This window comes from Apis mellifera, linkage group LG10 (genome assembly GCF_003254395.2).
Source record: "Apis mellifera strain DH4 linkage group LG10, Amel_HAv3.1, whole genome shotgun sequence".
Classification (NCBI taxonomy): Eukaryota; Metazoa; Arthropoda; class Insecta; order Hymenoptera; family Apidae; genus Apis; species Apis mellifera.
In genome coordinates, this window is record NC_037647.1 from 9,190,420 (window position 1) to 9,206,085 (window position 15,666).

At 48.7% G+C, this 15,666-nt stretch overlaps 1 protein-coding gene across 6 annotated transcripts in view; it reads left to right on the forward strand.

Moving 5' to 3' along the window:
- LOC410211 (four and a half LIM domains protein 2) overlaps positions 1–15,666 on the forward strand; it is a 67,805-nt gene that overhangs the window by 21,180 nt on the left and 30,959 nt on the right. For 4 of the 6 annotated variants that reach the window (XM_026443379.1, XM_026443380.1, XM_006566016.3 and 1 more), the window contains one exon: positions 1,637–1,722. In XM_026443379.1, the coding sequence (XP_026299164.1) occupies positions 1,637–1,722 (86 nt within the window). Of the gene's footprint in view, positions 1–1,636; positions 1,723–10,475; positions 10,760–12,747; positions 13,481–15,666 lie in introns of those variants that run through there. The other 2 variants (XM_026443381.1, XM_006566014.3) reach the window with 2 other exon arrangements.

Here is a 15,666-nt window from a genome sequence, read left to right on the forward strand (position 1 = left end):
TGGAAATGTCAGCAAACCGCCCACAAATGGAATGGTCGCGTTGCGTGTAGGACATGCGCGTATGCACGCGGCACGTACGGATCACATCTTTACTCCGAGGCCTCGTATACGCGGAGTTAGAAAAAAAAAAAAAAAAAGAAATAAAAAGAACTGGCTAGGCCTTTGTCGAGGTATAATCGATGATCGTCAATCATCGTCGTTAACGATGGAAGTCGATATAATCGCGACGATCGAACCAGACTATAAGCGTACGATGCTGTTAACCGAGCTATAAACGGTCGAGGAGTCAACGACATAAGATATGCTCGAGACCAAGTGGCGATTACGTATATATATATATATATATATATATATATATATATATATATATATATACATCCACGAAGGAATTTACACGGTGATAGGAAATCGTGTTTTCCATATTCCTCGAGTTCGAATCCGTTTCGATTTCTCTAAAAACGGATCTACGACGATCGCGAGGCGATTTTACAAATTTTGGATCGAAAGGAAGGAAAAAAGGAAAAGAACTGAAACTGGAATTAAAATCAAGTTATCCGGCAACGTTCAATAAACTAGCGAGAGATTTCCACGTAGTGGAAGAGAGCGGTGGAGGGGAGAAGAAGAAAAAGATAAAGAGGGAGAAAAAAGCGGGTCCTTTCACTCGTGAGTCAGGACGAAAAATATGTTAATTAGGCAACGGCTCGCTCGTTCGGCTCGGCTATCATTATTCAAGATTCCTATATATAGGCAGCTAGAGACACATCGGCTTACACATTTTCCTTCGTCTACTCGATATTTGGCGATGCCAAGTAGTATACCGGCGACCCGTTTCACGTGGGCGGGCCGACCATATATGCCGGCCGGAAAGGTTCTTGAACGCATCCAACGCGCCTCGAGCTTTCCATCCTCGCTTCTTCCCTTTATCTCCTCTTCGTGAACGCGACGCGTTTCGAAGCAGTCCTCGCCGCGTCCCAAACGTCACCCGGGATCGGTCTTCAAAACCCGTGTTGGAGATCGAAATCTCTTAAAAAGGGAAGCTTGACCGATTCGACGGGGGAAATTTGATTTCGGGTCGAGTCGAGTGGATTGGTTTTTGGGATGGAACGGGCGGGATCCATGGCCGAACGTCGAGCAATTAAAAAAGAAGAAAGAAAGAAAGAAAGAAAAAAAAAACTTCTCCCAATTGGAAGGCGAAGACTCGCTTCGATTCGGCCTTGTCCCGCTTCGCACGTAATTATGAGCGAGTCACGATCGCGCGATGGAATGACGTATTTTTCCTCTACTCTCCTCTACATCCTTTGTCCTCGTCTTTCACTCTTTTTCTCTCCCTCCCTTTGTTTTCTCTTTTCATTTTATATTTCACGGTCGAGGGAGGACGAGACGCGCGTTCCCCGTTAGACGAAAGGCGAGCGCCTCTTCGCGTTTCGATCGAGCGACGACGCCCCGGGCGATTGACATTTGCAAACCGTGATCCAAACCTTTCACCGTGTTTTGCAATTAACACGGGATCCGATCGCGGCAATCTATGACTTATCGGATTCTGTTTTTCTTTTTTTTTTTTTTTTTTTTTTTTTTTTGGAAAACTACTCCAGGCGAGCGGAATTGAACGGAATCTTTTTGATTTGTTTGATCGCAGGGTGTCCTGATCACGGACGTCGAGGAGGGCCAACCTTGTTTGCAATGCGGGGACTCGTGTTCGGGATTCTCACCGCACACTTGGAGGTAAGAAGAAACAATAGATCAAAATTTCTTTTCAATCTCAAGTTAATCGGTTAATCGGATGAGCATGTTTAATTCATTTCCGTTTCCGCGGAGATAAGGGAAAAAAGGAAACGAGCTTCCGCAAAAACTGGTGAATGGCATTTAACAAGTCGATGATCTTCCTCGACTCGACTCGACTCGCTCTTTCTCGGTTGACACACTTCCAACGCTTCTTCGCTTTTCCCACGTCTCGCGTTGACGCTCGTCCGCGATCCGCTCCAATGATCCATCAATCTCCCAATCTCTTCGTCTAATCCGTGTTTCTCTAATCGAGGATAGATTTGTTTCGAATTATTATAATAATTATACCGTTATATTAGCTGGGCAGGATGGAAAAATTCGTTTCGGGAAAAATTTGAATCTCGCGTGGCGCGAGTCGAATCGAATCGAGTCGAGTCGAATCGAATCGAAAGTTTGGACGAAGGAAGGCGATGAAACGGGCGACAAAGAAGCGGCGTGCAAGATCGATCGATGCGCAAGAATGATTCGCAACGTATCCATTATCCCGAGCGTAACTGAACAGCGGTGAAATTACCGGTGAGGTAATTATCCTTGGGAGGTGATTTACGGAGCAGCAATGCGGTAATAAACGAATTAATTGGCCGGGGAGGCGGAGGAGAGTCTCGATACTCCTTCCAACGTGGCGATGGCTCGTAGAGAGGGGAAGGAGCGTCGTGCTCGGTTGCATTTATAACCAGTGAAATGGGATTCGTACAGTTACTCGTGGCCATCCGAATCCGTGCATAACGGTTCGAAATTGCCTTATTTATCTTATCCCTCGTTATTCCCTTCCCTCTCTCCCTCGGGAATCGCGGCGAAATTTTGCGGAATCCCGTTTCAGAAAATCGGGAAACCGTTGCTTTTCCTAGGACAGGCGCGTGGGCGTTGTTTCTCCTCTCCCAACCGCCACGAATTAAGCTCGTTAGCTTGGAAAAACTAGGCGAACGTGTTATTCCTAGGAATACCGTTACAATTATTTCGGATCGCCGGGTCATAGCTCGTTTCAAAAATAAATCGTTGACATGCGCACGCGAAGACGCTCGCCCGGCAAATTTAGATAATTAATTGCCGATGGATTCTCCCCCCGATCGATCCCGCAAAATCGTATACCTCTTTCTGACCCACCTTCTCCCGTCCCCTTATCGACGAAAGGCGAACAAAGGCGCGTCTTTATCGATCCGGGGACCTTCGCCAATTCTTCCAACAGCATCGATCTTCCAACTTTTACTTTCGTCGCGTGCTGCGTGATTTATTAATTGTCTGGCTTCGAAGGCGCGGCATTGATGGTGTCACAGATCAACGCTTGTAAAACTTGCGAAACAACGAAGAGGAATTCGTCGTTGTCGCACTTTCGCTTAAATTCAATAAAACGTGACGAGAGTTTCGCACGGATGGCACGGATGGAAGTGATGTGGCTCTTCTATCGTTACTTTTTACATCTTCGAAATGTACGTGCTTACGCGCCGAGGTTATTCCATTCATCGAACGAATTTCGATTCCCGTCCATTGCGAAAAATCGCGTTTACTCGTCCTGTACAGGCTACGCCTATGCGTATAATTTACGCAACGAAAGCGAAACGTGGACACGGCGTATTTTCGTTCTCCAAACGAGACCGCATAGGCGTCGCCTCGAACGTTCAACTTTTTATCGATTCATCGAGAACGCGCTGAAATACTTGCTCGACTGATTTAACAACGCGAGTCGATCTAGCACGCGCGGCTGTTTATCGAATCTCAACCTCTCCCTCCTCCCCTCCCTGCTCCCCATCCATCGCGGATGGAACGCGCGGAGCACGTGCTCCACGTATTTATAGCTTTATCACTCGCGTTTACAACGGCGGAAATCTGTCTGAATTAGGGGAATTTCGGTTGTCGTGGACGCGCTAAATTTCCGCGGTCGCGAGACGATAAGCCGAGAGGCGGCCCGCCTCCTTAAATTACGCCCGCTTTACGAGCGTATCGCGCGCCAAACGATCCATAACACACGGCGGAAACACGTGGCCGTACTTGCGGATCGGCTATTTTACAAACAGACGAGTTGTTTCCAGCCGAGCTATAACGATATATACGCTCGACCACACGCCCGATCAGACCTAGACCAGACCTTGCATACCCTAGATCCGGCGCATTCAGGGCTCTGGGACTACTGGGCGGCTCGAGGAAGCGTGGGTGCCAACCATAAGTCGTCGAGTCGTGGAACGTGGAGGATTATTAGCACAGATTCCAGAGGCGCGAATGATGGATCGCGTTAATTCGTTCCGAGGCTGCCTCCTTAAAGATCAAGGCTTCTTTCCCGTTTCGCTCTATTTTCGATCATCGTCCAAACCGAAAATTCTTCTCGAGATTCGGCGCCGATTTACCAAATCGTGTACCGATCTCGAACAATTTTCCAATTGTTGCAAATTGTATCTTGTACTACGTTCAAATTGCACGATCGAGTCGAGGGGAAATGGAAGGTTTGTCGGGCGGGAATTTGTGTTTCACGGCGTTTTATCGTGTGCGTCCTCGCGCATACGAGAAGCCGTGAGTCATCGGCGAGGGAGCGTGCTAGCTCGCTTGCATCGGGTCTCGCCTCTTTCTGCCAACTCGCACGACACGCCGCGCGGACACGTGCTTGGACGATATGCGCCAGTGTAGGGCCAGCGAGCATCGTCGCACGAGTTCGCCTCGCCGTCTTTTCACCGTCCAACCGTCGCGGATCCGTTCCGATCCGTCGCCCAGTCGGCGAGTCGACGCTCCAACCGGCCGGCCAACTGGAGCGTCCTCTTCCAGTTTCGGCTTGGATCGAAGCGACCGGTGACGTCGTCGCGGAATCGTCGCCTATCGCCTGTTGCGTAACTTATTCGGCGTAGTAGTGCGGCGCGGCGCGCGTGGGACGACTCGAGAAGCTGGTCGAGATCCGGCAGGAGATCGGCGCGTGTACCTGTTGCACCACACGTTGCTCGAATCGTGGATTTATTGGACGGCGAGGAGAAGAAGTGCGCGCGTGTATCATTTCCAGTGCTCATTCCTGTGCGATTCGATTCCCCGGAAATCCCTGGAAAGGATTCGCTCGTGGTATCGACGATGCCTTGGGATCGTCGCGGGGACGCGTGCGATTTCCACGAGTGAAGAAGAAAAATAGGACGGTGGTTAAATAAATACGACGGGTTTTATAATTTAGATTCCTCGGTTTTCGTTCGATTCTAGTCGAACACCTGTTGCTCCGCGTCCGAAGATTTCATCATCATCGAGACGCAACAGCGAAGAGTCCAATCTTTCTCTTTCGAGAACGATCCATCTACCCCCCTTGCAAATGCGATTTATCCTTCTTCGTTACGTATTCCGTGACAAAATATAGGAGCGCGATATAGTCGATGATTCATTAAAATTGCACGTAGCGCGAGGGGAGGGGAAGGAAGAGATTAAACAAAATGCAGACGATGTCTGTCGACGTTGGTCTCGCGGCAGGTTCGCGTATATCACCGTACGAAACGCGCGAGTAACGCGTTTATCATTCGCGTTAACTCGGTCGCGTACGATTAACGCCATGTTTCTCTCGTATCGCAAATCTCGTTCGCCCGCGATCTTTTATTACAGCCCTCGCTCCTTCGCCCCGCCCCTCGACTTTCCGACTCCGCTTTTCGATCCTTAATTTTAGACGTATTTCAAAATACGTAGTAGCTTCTGGGAACGCCACTCTCGTTTTCTGGCACCGGACCGTCCCAGGCAATATCGTATATTTTTCGCGAAACGAAAAACTCGCCGCTTCTCCACCATTTTCCTGCTTGCCTAAGGTCGACGACAGACCTTCGTTCTATTCCGCGATTTTCCACGCTTTCGTAAAATCCCGGGTCTATTTTTATTATCTCGTAATATTTCGAATTATTTTCGAGGGAGGGATAATCCGCGAAGAAATCCTACCACTCACCGGTTAGTTATGCAGGTCTAGTTTATTTCGAGTGGAAAACACTCGGTGGAACGATTAAAATTCCCCGTGTCAACCTCCTCGCCCGGTGCCCCTCGCGCAGGCATTCCTCTCACGAACTTTGACGACCATCTCCCCGCGTGAAAAAAGTTGGCGGTTTGTCGGCCGACGGAAAAATATCGCGAGGACAAGCGGTTGATGGGCGGGGAATGTCGAAACATCGGATGGGGGGAGAAAGAAGAAGAAGAAGAGGAAGAAAAAAAGGAGGAGGCATCGTTTAGCGATGTGTGCCGCGGCGAGATCCATCGCGCGCGGTGGAATTGGCGCTCATTCGCGCTCCATGGAGGAATATCGGGAATAAGAGAGAATTCGAGCGGGGAGCCTACTCGTATCGACGCCCGTTTTCTTTCTCGTTCCGCGAGATTTAAGACTCGGGTATCGAGCTGGCCGGCGCGGGTGCCTCTCGCGCTCGAGCGTCTATTTTAAATCGGCCCACCTATCGCGTTTTTAAACGCTCTAAACGCTGATTTACAACCTACGTGCAACCCACCTCCCGCGGCTGTTCCCGCTTCCGAAAACACGATAAAAGCCTATTTTCGGTCCGGCCAATGCCGCCACCGTCCCTGCCCTTTTCCAACCAACAACCTCGACGCTCCTCTCCAACTTCCCTTCCCCAGGATGAGTAGCCGGAACGAAAGAAAAAGACACTTATATTATTTTTCGGGGGGCGCGACGATTAAGAGGGGATCCGGTTATTCCGTCGATTCGAATAAACGTTTGCTTTGTGTACGCGGCGCGTCACGCGGCGTACGTAGACGCGGCTTTGAAGTTGGCGCGTCTTTCGAGCGCGTCAGCATTTTTGCTTTGATCATCGCTATCTTCGAGGCCCGGCCAGAGATCGGCGGAAGGCGCTGATCGACCCGTTCTCCCCCTTACGGGCGAATCCAAGGAAAGGACCGCTTCCTTTTCCTCGAACGTCCCTCGCCCTGGGTATATTTCTCTCTCTTTCTCTGTCTACGTCACCTTGAGGAATCCTTCGATTTCACGCTCGCCGATTACACATCGTGTACGTGTATGTTACGTGCGTCTCGTTGAACGATCGGCCAATAATTGCACGGATTATTACGCGCGATGACACGTGGCAGGTGCTCGGTCACGTGTGAGCCCGACGAGATGTCGGTCACCCACGCGTGCTGCGCAGTGAGATCACCTTTATACTTTGACTTTCTTAGTCACCGGGCTAAGCGTGTCGTCCACGTTCCTTTCACGCTCTTCCCATTCGGGAAACGCTCGAAACGGCCAAAAAGCGTCTTTAACCGATACCCGCATATCCCTGACATCATCGCTCCGAGTTGCTGGAGTTGCGGCCAGGATGCGCAACTCCAACTTTTCCGGTGCCGTTTATTGAATCGTCCTTGCGGCTTAATGTCGCGCGTTTAACACGCGCTCGTCACACACCGCGATTAATTTACGCGAGCCAACGTTTCCACGATTTCCATCGAACTCGAACACTTTTCGCTTCCTTTCCGTTCTGTCTACTAAACAATTCCATTCCACTTTTCTCTATCCAATTTTCCGCACGGTTGTACGATTTCACGGGGGGGAAACTAAATCCGCTCGTGATGGACGACATTGTTGCACAGTTGCCGCACAATTTGACGAATGAATGGCTAAGAGAGCTCCGTTTTCTCAGCCTCGAAATCCATATCAACGAAGTGATTTCGACGCTCGAATTGATTTATATCCGATTTGAGGAAACGTTTCTTTATCGCATTGGAAAACGCTCGAAATCATCGTTTCTCTATTCTAATCGATGAAATCTCGAAGAGTACGTGACATAAATTTGAAAAAGCTGTTTGTTGCTTTATCACGGATAAAAAAAAAGCTATATTACGCTCGTTCGGTTCACGTTTTCGAGAAACGTGAACTTTTTGCCAGGGAATTGTAAAAGATCTCTGTCAACAATGGTGACGGCTCGTTAGAAAGCGGTCGTATACACCGTGTGTGATTCGAGTGTTCCATGGAAAGGGTAGCCAATGACATTTCTGGCAAATACCACGGCCGCCCTAACGTAACCTTTTTTTCTTTTTCTTCTCTCTTTTTTTTTTTTTTTCTTTCTTTTACAGCGGAATATCACTTAGCGGAGCGGTTACAAGCCAATTGGCAAACAAATCGGCAACGGACGCTTTCTTTTCTTCTTTTTCCTTTTTTCAAGGATCTTTCGAAAGAAACGGACGACGTTGTTCCTCGCCTCGAATTTTTCCACGTCATTCTCGACACGGGTTCGAAACGAAGCGAGCGTGAATCACGCGAAGCTATTGGCACAAGTTGGCTTCGATTTTGCCAGTAAAAAAGCGTTACACGCGGCCGCGCGTCACGTTCACGGATATTTATTTGTCGAAACGCGCGTGAACCGGCGGGAACACGAAACGATCACGCGACACTCTATGTGTGTCAAAGCTCTATATTTAATATTCGATATTAAGCGAGCCACCACCATCGGTCACGGCACGCGGCCCCCGCTATTTATTTGGCTTAACCGCCTGTAAAGTAGCGGGAAATTTATCCACTATAAACCGGCAATAACTCCAGCGCTGGTAAACACTTGGATAATTCACTGGACTATCTTCGGTTGCTTAAAACAAACTACTAAAATTCCGAAGATCGATCGGCCGGCCGTGTATCAAACGCAAACAAGAACGGCGATCATCATTAACCCGTCACCAAAATGTTATACGCCATCGTTTCGTTCTATCCTCGCGGATAATTTTTTTCAAAAACTTACTCTTTCTTCTCCGAATCTGATCATTTTTTCCTCTTCGTGATTTGAGAATTTTCCGATCAATCGAATATTTATTCGATATTTATCAAGAATATTTGAATATACGTCTTCGAATAATATTTACAACTCGAACGTATATTTTTATCAATTATCTTATCGTAAAGAGGGAAATTGCGTATTTCGATCAACTACGTTTCAAGTGTCGGATATACGTTTACTGGTAACTCGGAAGAGATCTCTTTATCGATAGAAGAAAAAAAAAATTGCAACCGACGCAATCGATCAAATTGATCGATCATGCTCGTAATAATTGTAATAACTTTACGCTCCTCGATGAACAAAACGTATTCAATTTATCTCGAACAATTATCGTAACACAACGTAAGAACGAAACTATGTCATCTCCAGCAAATGGACGATTTCATCCTCGTTCATATATCTCGAAACCGAAATCACGTACGAAAATCTTGACGTGCAACGAGATACGGCGACGTGTCTTCTCTTTTTCAATACCGTTACACACGCTCATAAAGCGACACGTACGTCTCGTAAGAGACGTTTAAACGGGCAACGTTTACATCTCGATCGTTATCGCGGCCGAATAAAAGAGCGTTACACTCGCGCGGCGTGATCATATCGGAGCCGTGGATCGTACTCGCTCGCGTTCCACGCGAGGCGAAAATCACCGCGTGGATGTCGTCGTGGTCGTGGCCGTCGCATGGGAATGCGGCGCGTGGGTGAGGAAAGCACGCGAGGGGTTAGAATTCCTGGCGAAAGCGTGCCGTGTTCTCCTCGTTTACACGGCTTTTCTGCGCGAAACCTTTCCGCGTCGCTGAAGAAGATTTGGTGGCTTTTTCTCTTCTTTTCTTTCTTTTCTTTCACTCGTCACTCGTGAGTACAACGAACTCGACGATGTTTCATGTCTGCGTCGGTGATTTTGATAAGCGGATTACGTACAAAGTGCGATCCCTCGTGAAAATGTACGAGGGAGGAACGCTTGTGACGTATTCTTCTTTTTTTTTTTTGCCTCCTCGTCGAATTGGAATTTGGTGTAAGGACTGGGGAGATTTTCATTAACGCTGGCATCGCGACAGAAGGAGGAGCGCGTTAAGTAAGAGCATCGGTAGACGCTGATAAATTATTCCGATTAAAATAAATTGAAAGATAGCCGGGGACGTGCCGCGCGCACGTAGGCGTTCATTCACTCGCCGATAATATTTTCCAGCATTCCACCGATTGCGACACCGATCTCGTCAATCGACGGATTGTTTTCGTCAGCCGCGGATATATTTTCCCTTGCTCCGAATAATCTCCGAACCGAGGCGAATTCGACCGCGTAAACAAAAGAGAAAAAAAAGAAACTCTCTTCGTTGGATCTCGCAACGTTTTTCTTCCCGACGAGACGAGAAAGAAAAGAAGGAGGATACTTTTTCGACGAAGGAAGGAAGAGGAAAGCGGGGAGGCTGGATGCGATATCACGCTGAAAGCGAAAGAGGGGAGGGGACCCCTCGACTTTCGAGAGAAGGCTGACTTTCTGAAAGCGGAGGCGTCCGGAGGAAGCGATCAACGGGGCCATTATATCCCGGGGCAGCGATAAATCAGCGAGGAAGCGCGTAAAACCGAGCCACGGGCTCTTCTTCTCCAGCCACGATCAGCTGGCATTGACAGCGCGCGAGCGGGGAGGCGGAGAGGAAGCTGGACGATTTCAATCCGCGCGTTAACGGGTTAGCAGCGGTTAGCGAGCAGTGCGTATATCCCTGCCTTCCCTGCCGGACGTGCGTTCCTTGGTGCGTGAGTAGCGCGCGCGTAATATCGCCCGTTTCTCTCCAGCCGTTGTACACTCGTCTCGCTCGCTCGCACGCTCCACCGATCCGCGCGCTAAATTTAGAGTATGATCGACCGGTTGTTCGCGCTATCGGGACAAATAACCCGGCGATAAAGTCGCGCGGCTCGAGAACAGGCTTGAAAACCGACGAGAGCGCACACAAGGAGAGATAGAGAGAGAGGAAGAGAGAGAGAGAGAGAGTGCGTGTGTCAAATTTGTTCGATTCGCGAGGCCTCGAAACCCTCTTTCTCGTCCTCTCCTCTTTCTCGTCCTCCGAGTTTTTCCCTCTCGCGCAGCAGTTCGATCGTTGGAGAGAGATCGGTGTCGCGTTTCCACGTGGCGAGCACGTGCGACGTCGACGTGCGTGCGTGTGTGTGTGTGCGCGTGTACACGAGCGAGACAGCGAGATGGGCGCCAAGTGGGAGAGCTCGAGTTATACCGCTCGAATTCTTGGAAAAGAGGAGGCCGTTTGCCACGGAAATCGGTGAGTCGATGATCGGTTTCGTAATGGAATAAAAAAATTAACGAGAGAAGACGCGCGTTCGGATGGATCCGAATTTCCTCTCGAATCGTTGGAGAGGAGAGGAGAGAGAGAGAGGAGAAAAATTGGAAATTGGTATACGCGTGCGATATAACGGGAGATGACGTCACGTAAATCCGCGGCGACGGTTAAATCCGCGGCGGAATTAAGTTTACGAAAGGATGATGGCGAGCGAAGGCTGGCGGTCGAAAGCGGTAGAAGGCTCGGTCGCCGCTTGAGATGGAGAGGAACATGTTTGCGTTGTGTCACGTTCCGACTTGTAAATCCCGCTGGCAGTCGGCCATCTCCGTAATGGAGTAAGTTTCTTTGCGGTTACGACAAATAAACATATCGCGGCTATTGTGACAGTCGACGTCTTTTCGACGTCCCCCTCCGCCTTCCGTCGTTGCAGCCGATCGTTTCACCCGCCTCCTCCGATCTCCATCCCGACCCTCCCTCTCTCCCTCCGCCCCTCCGCCCCTTCCTCGAAACGGGAGAAAGAGAAACGACTTTCGCGCGGAAATTCTTGTACCACCTTGTCGCGAAGCTCGATAATTCAATTAGAAGTCTTAGGCTGTAAGGATTCCTCGCATCTGAGAAACCCGACGTGTATCGTTCTTCTCTACTTAGGGGAAACGTGACTTACCAATTAAAACCCGCCAACTGATTAACCTAGCTCGTCGATAATACATATATATATTGGATCGAGATAACGATTTTTTTTTTCCGATTTGATATCGCCTTTGCGTTTATTTAAAATTTTATTTTCGATTCTTTTTCTGATTGATCCGAAGTGGATACGAGTTCGAGATTAAGCAATTTTCTAGATAAAAGGAAATGGATACGGAAAGCCGTACGATAGAGAAAAATGGGAAAAATTGTAGCGCGGCGAATATTATAACGATAAGCCAAGGATAAAGCGCTTTCGAGAATCCGATTGTATGCAAATGCGCGTTAAACGTCCTTTTAAAGCGCGCCACGTTTCAGGGGACTGCAACGCCTCACCGAAGCCGGAGATAACGAGGTTACACGTTGATAATCCTTATCGACGAGGACACCACACTCGATGCTCGTAGCCTCAGTCGTGGTCTCGGTACCCTGTCGAACGTTCGCCACGTTCCACGCGTCTCACGTGCCCGCGCCAAACTTGCTTCGTTTCGTTCGTTTTTTTTCGAAACCCTTCGAGATTTTTCGATTCGTTGGTTATACTTGGAGATAAAGGAAGGAAAAGGAAGAAAGATACTCGGCGTTTTTCCAGCGATCGCGGTAAATAACCAGGGGCGATAAGATCTTTGAACTTAGGAAAGGAGGAGGGAGGCGATTAGAGGCGAGGCCGAGGCGATTGCAGCTGCCAGACGGCAGAGTCAAAGTCCGACTCAATGTCGGATGAGGTTCTCTGCTCGTTCGATTCAGCAGCCGCTTTCAGCCCAACTCTCCACGCGGTTTCAAAGTTTCGATCGGATCGCGCGTGACGCATCGAACGAGCTCGCAGGCCTACGAATCGGACTCGGCCGAGAGAGGCGAAAGAATCCGAAAAGAGGACTCGTTGGCATTTACGCGGACCGATGCACGTAACTCGAGCGTGAAGAATACTCGAGAATACGGGACGCTATCGCTATCGTCGGTCGATAGAGATGGGAAAAGGCAGATGTCGTTTATCTCGGGGCGACAGGTAGCGATGACACGAACCACCGTATGATTCAGAACAACGGTGCACGTAATGCAAAGCGACGAGCGAAGGTCGGCCGCCGCGGCTTCTGTTCGAAACGTTGGCTGGAGGACGACCAGCCAGTCGAAAGTCGCGCGCTGATCGCGACGCGCGACCTGCTTTCCGATCGATCATTTCCAATCCGCAACCGGCTGATGTAACCGACTTCGCTTCGAAAAATCGACGGTTCTTCTCTCGAGAAAGACTGCCTCGTTCGAATTAGCTCGCTTACAGACACGGGAAGAAAAATCGATCGAAAAGAAGGGGGAAAAAACGGTTTAAATTTCTTGGTCGAATTCCGTTTCACGGTTTCGTAGGCATCACGTGCGTCACGCAGCGAGATCATCGAGTCGCGAACGAGACGACGGAGTAGATTCCGTAACCGCATTAAGTTAATTCGATTTGTCGGACAGGGGGAATCTCGAACGAGACGCTCGGCCGACTATTGGCCTCATTCGGCCGTGTTCGGTTTCAGTGTTGTCGCCGGCGAAGGTCGGGCCGCTTCCACCCGCTTTCGAGCCTTCTCCGAGACCCATCGCTCCGCGAAATCGAATTCCCTCGTTATCTCGAGCTCGTACGGGAGTACGGACCGCGTTTGTTTTCCAACGATAAGCCTTCCATTAAACGCCGAGGGAGGGGGAGCCGGTTTATTAACAACGGCCGGAACAACGATTTCACCTTCGAGTCGAGTTGGCCGGGATCGATACAGCCGCGCGTTCGCGAGTGGACTCGGTGACGATGGTTTGGGACGACGGATTGTCCGTGAAGGAGCTGACCGAGATGAGGAAGAAAACCCCCCGATTCCCCTCAAGGGAACGAAATTTCGCGATGAGACGACGGGGAGTGAGGAGGACGTTCTCTTTGAGCCTGGGCGGCCTGACGCCGTTGCCAGGCCCGCAGCTGGACATTCACGAAGAGGAACGTGCCAACGACAACTCCACCCACGATCGAGCCTGCAACAATGACGTTTGTCAACCGTAAGGGCACACCGTGATAATAATCATTAGTTTGATATCGGATTTGGGGAGGGAAACGTAGACAGTAGATCAGTAGATCAGCGAAACCTTACGAATTTGTCCAAGAACTTGAACAGCTTCGAACGTTGGACAATGGATTCGAGACCAACGATTGAAAAAGCAATGATACGATACGTTCAAAACGACGAAGACGAAAGGAATACGTCGCGTAATTGGGATGACACGCGATGTTTCGTGTCAGCTTTTTTTTCCTTTTCTTTTTTTTTCCCCTCTCTGTTTAATAGGATAGGTGTAGGTTTAACAGTGGAAATTTTCCCCTCTCTTCGAGCCGAGCGATGATCGATAACCTCGAGATATAGCTCGAATTTGGAGGAAATTTATTTCCCCTCTTATGAATCTAAATCAAGACGATGCTGGTGAGCGCGATTCGCGCGATTCAGTCCGTCAATGTCGCTTAATTTTGGCCAGGCAATTTACGCTTCGGCGAAAACAGATGGGACGTAATTTAGCAATTTCCGTTTAAATTTATATTCAACGGCGATACTCGAAATTACAATATTCCCAACGAAACGTTGCCTTTTCGGTCCACATGGTTGACGCAAAATCTTGCAACTACGTGTGCACGTAATTATTCATCCGCGTATATTTCAAGCCGTGTATATTTCTTCGAATTCCTGATTAGCGAGAATAGCTTGCGTAATTCGAATTGTTCGGGGAAATTTCACGAAATCCTATCCTGTCCCAATGTCATCAACCAATGACGTACTCGCTCGTCGAGAGACATTAACTGGGCGCGTCGATGATTTTTCATTCTTCTTCATCTAGATCACAGATCCTTGAAGGAGGATCGGTCGACGTTTCACGATTGGAAAACTTCGATCCTTTCCCCACGCTCGAGGAATAATCGAGGAATAATGGGAGCCGGCCTGCGCAATATCAGGATGTCGCGATCGAAACGGCAAACGATCGTTTATTGTTACAGACTGGTTCAACGTGTTAGTTATTCGTGGCGAGCGTCCTAGAAATTTGTGGCCAGCCAAAATATATGAATACGTCGAATAAATCTCACTCAACGTCCGTACAAGAATAAATCAGCGGACTCATTGCCAAGGTGATTCGTTACGAGTCTTATTCCGGGCAGGCTGTTCGTTGTTTCCGGTTTACAACTTCCTCCATCGGATTATCCAATCCATCCATCTCCTCTCTTTCCCATTGTTCCCTCCCAACGTAAATTCCGCCGAATCATTTTCCACGCGCTCCCAAGTTATATTTAATAAGCGAAATAATCAATGGAAAGGAAGCAACTTCGGTCCGATTTTCAATTACTATTCCTATTCCTAAAATCCCGCTCTATTAGCGGCTTTTCCTCTTACGTAAGCTCGGGAAGGGGAATGGGGGGAAAAAAGGAAATAGAAGGCCACGACAGAGTTCCTTCAGTTTACGCGGGAAATGTGGCATGAATTCTCGCGTACGTTCGCCAAAGCGTATTTGACAGAATCAAGACGCAAAATCTGTTTCAAATTTATCCGTTCAAAAGTGGATTTACTTTCCACTTCCGATCTCTTGGAATCTCGATACGAGCCTCTCTGTTAATTGACGTTGCGCAATTTGATCCGCATATGGATGGACGATAAGGAAACAGGGGAGAGAGAGAAAAAAATAGTTCAACTTTAAATATCCTTTCACCGACAGAAACGATTTCTTAGATCTTTTACGATTAGGATCCTCGCAAAAAGGCAAAAGTGATTTCTCTTCCGCATCGCGGAGAAATTATGCCGCGTGAGTAATAATGATAATAATTAAAGTCGAGCAGAGAGGAAAGATTCTCGGAGAGAAACAGCGCAATATTCCTTTCTCCCGCGACTGCATTCGAGTGAAACGATTCCGAACCACCTTTCGACTTATTGCTCACGTTCGAGGGAAACGACAACCGCGTTTAACCACGGTGGTTCGATATTTTTTTATCTTTTCTTCAACCATTTTCCAACCATCCATGCATCGTTTCGAACGCGAAACGCGCCAACATCGGTGTAATCGAAAACGCTGACTTCGCGGCCGACAAACGCGTTAACGATCCATAACGCGACGACGAAATGCCAAAGCGTCGTCTTACACCACCTTTTACCGAGTTAATCGAAACGAGACATTCGTTCGATCGTTCCTTACCTTACCGCATCCGAGTCGTC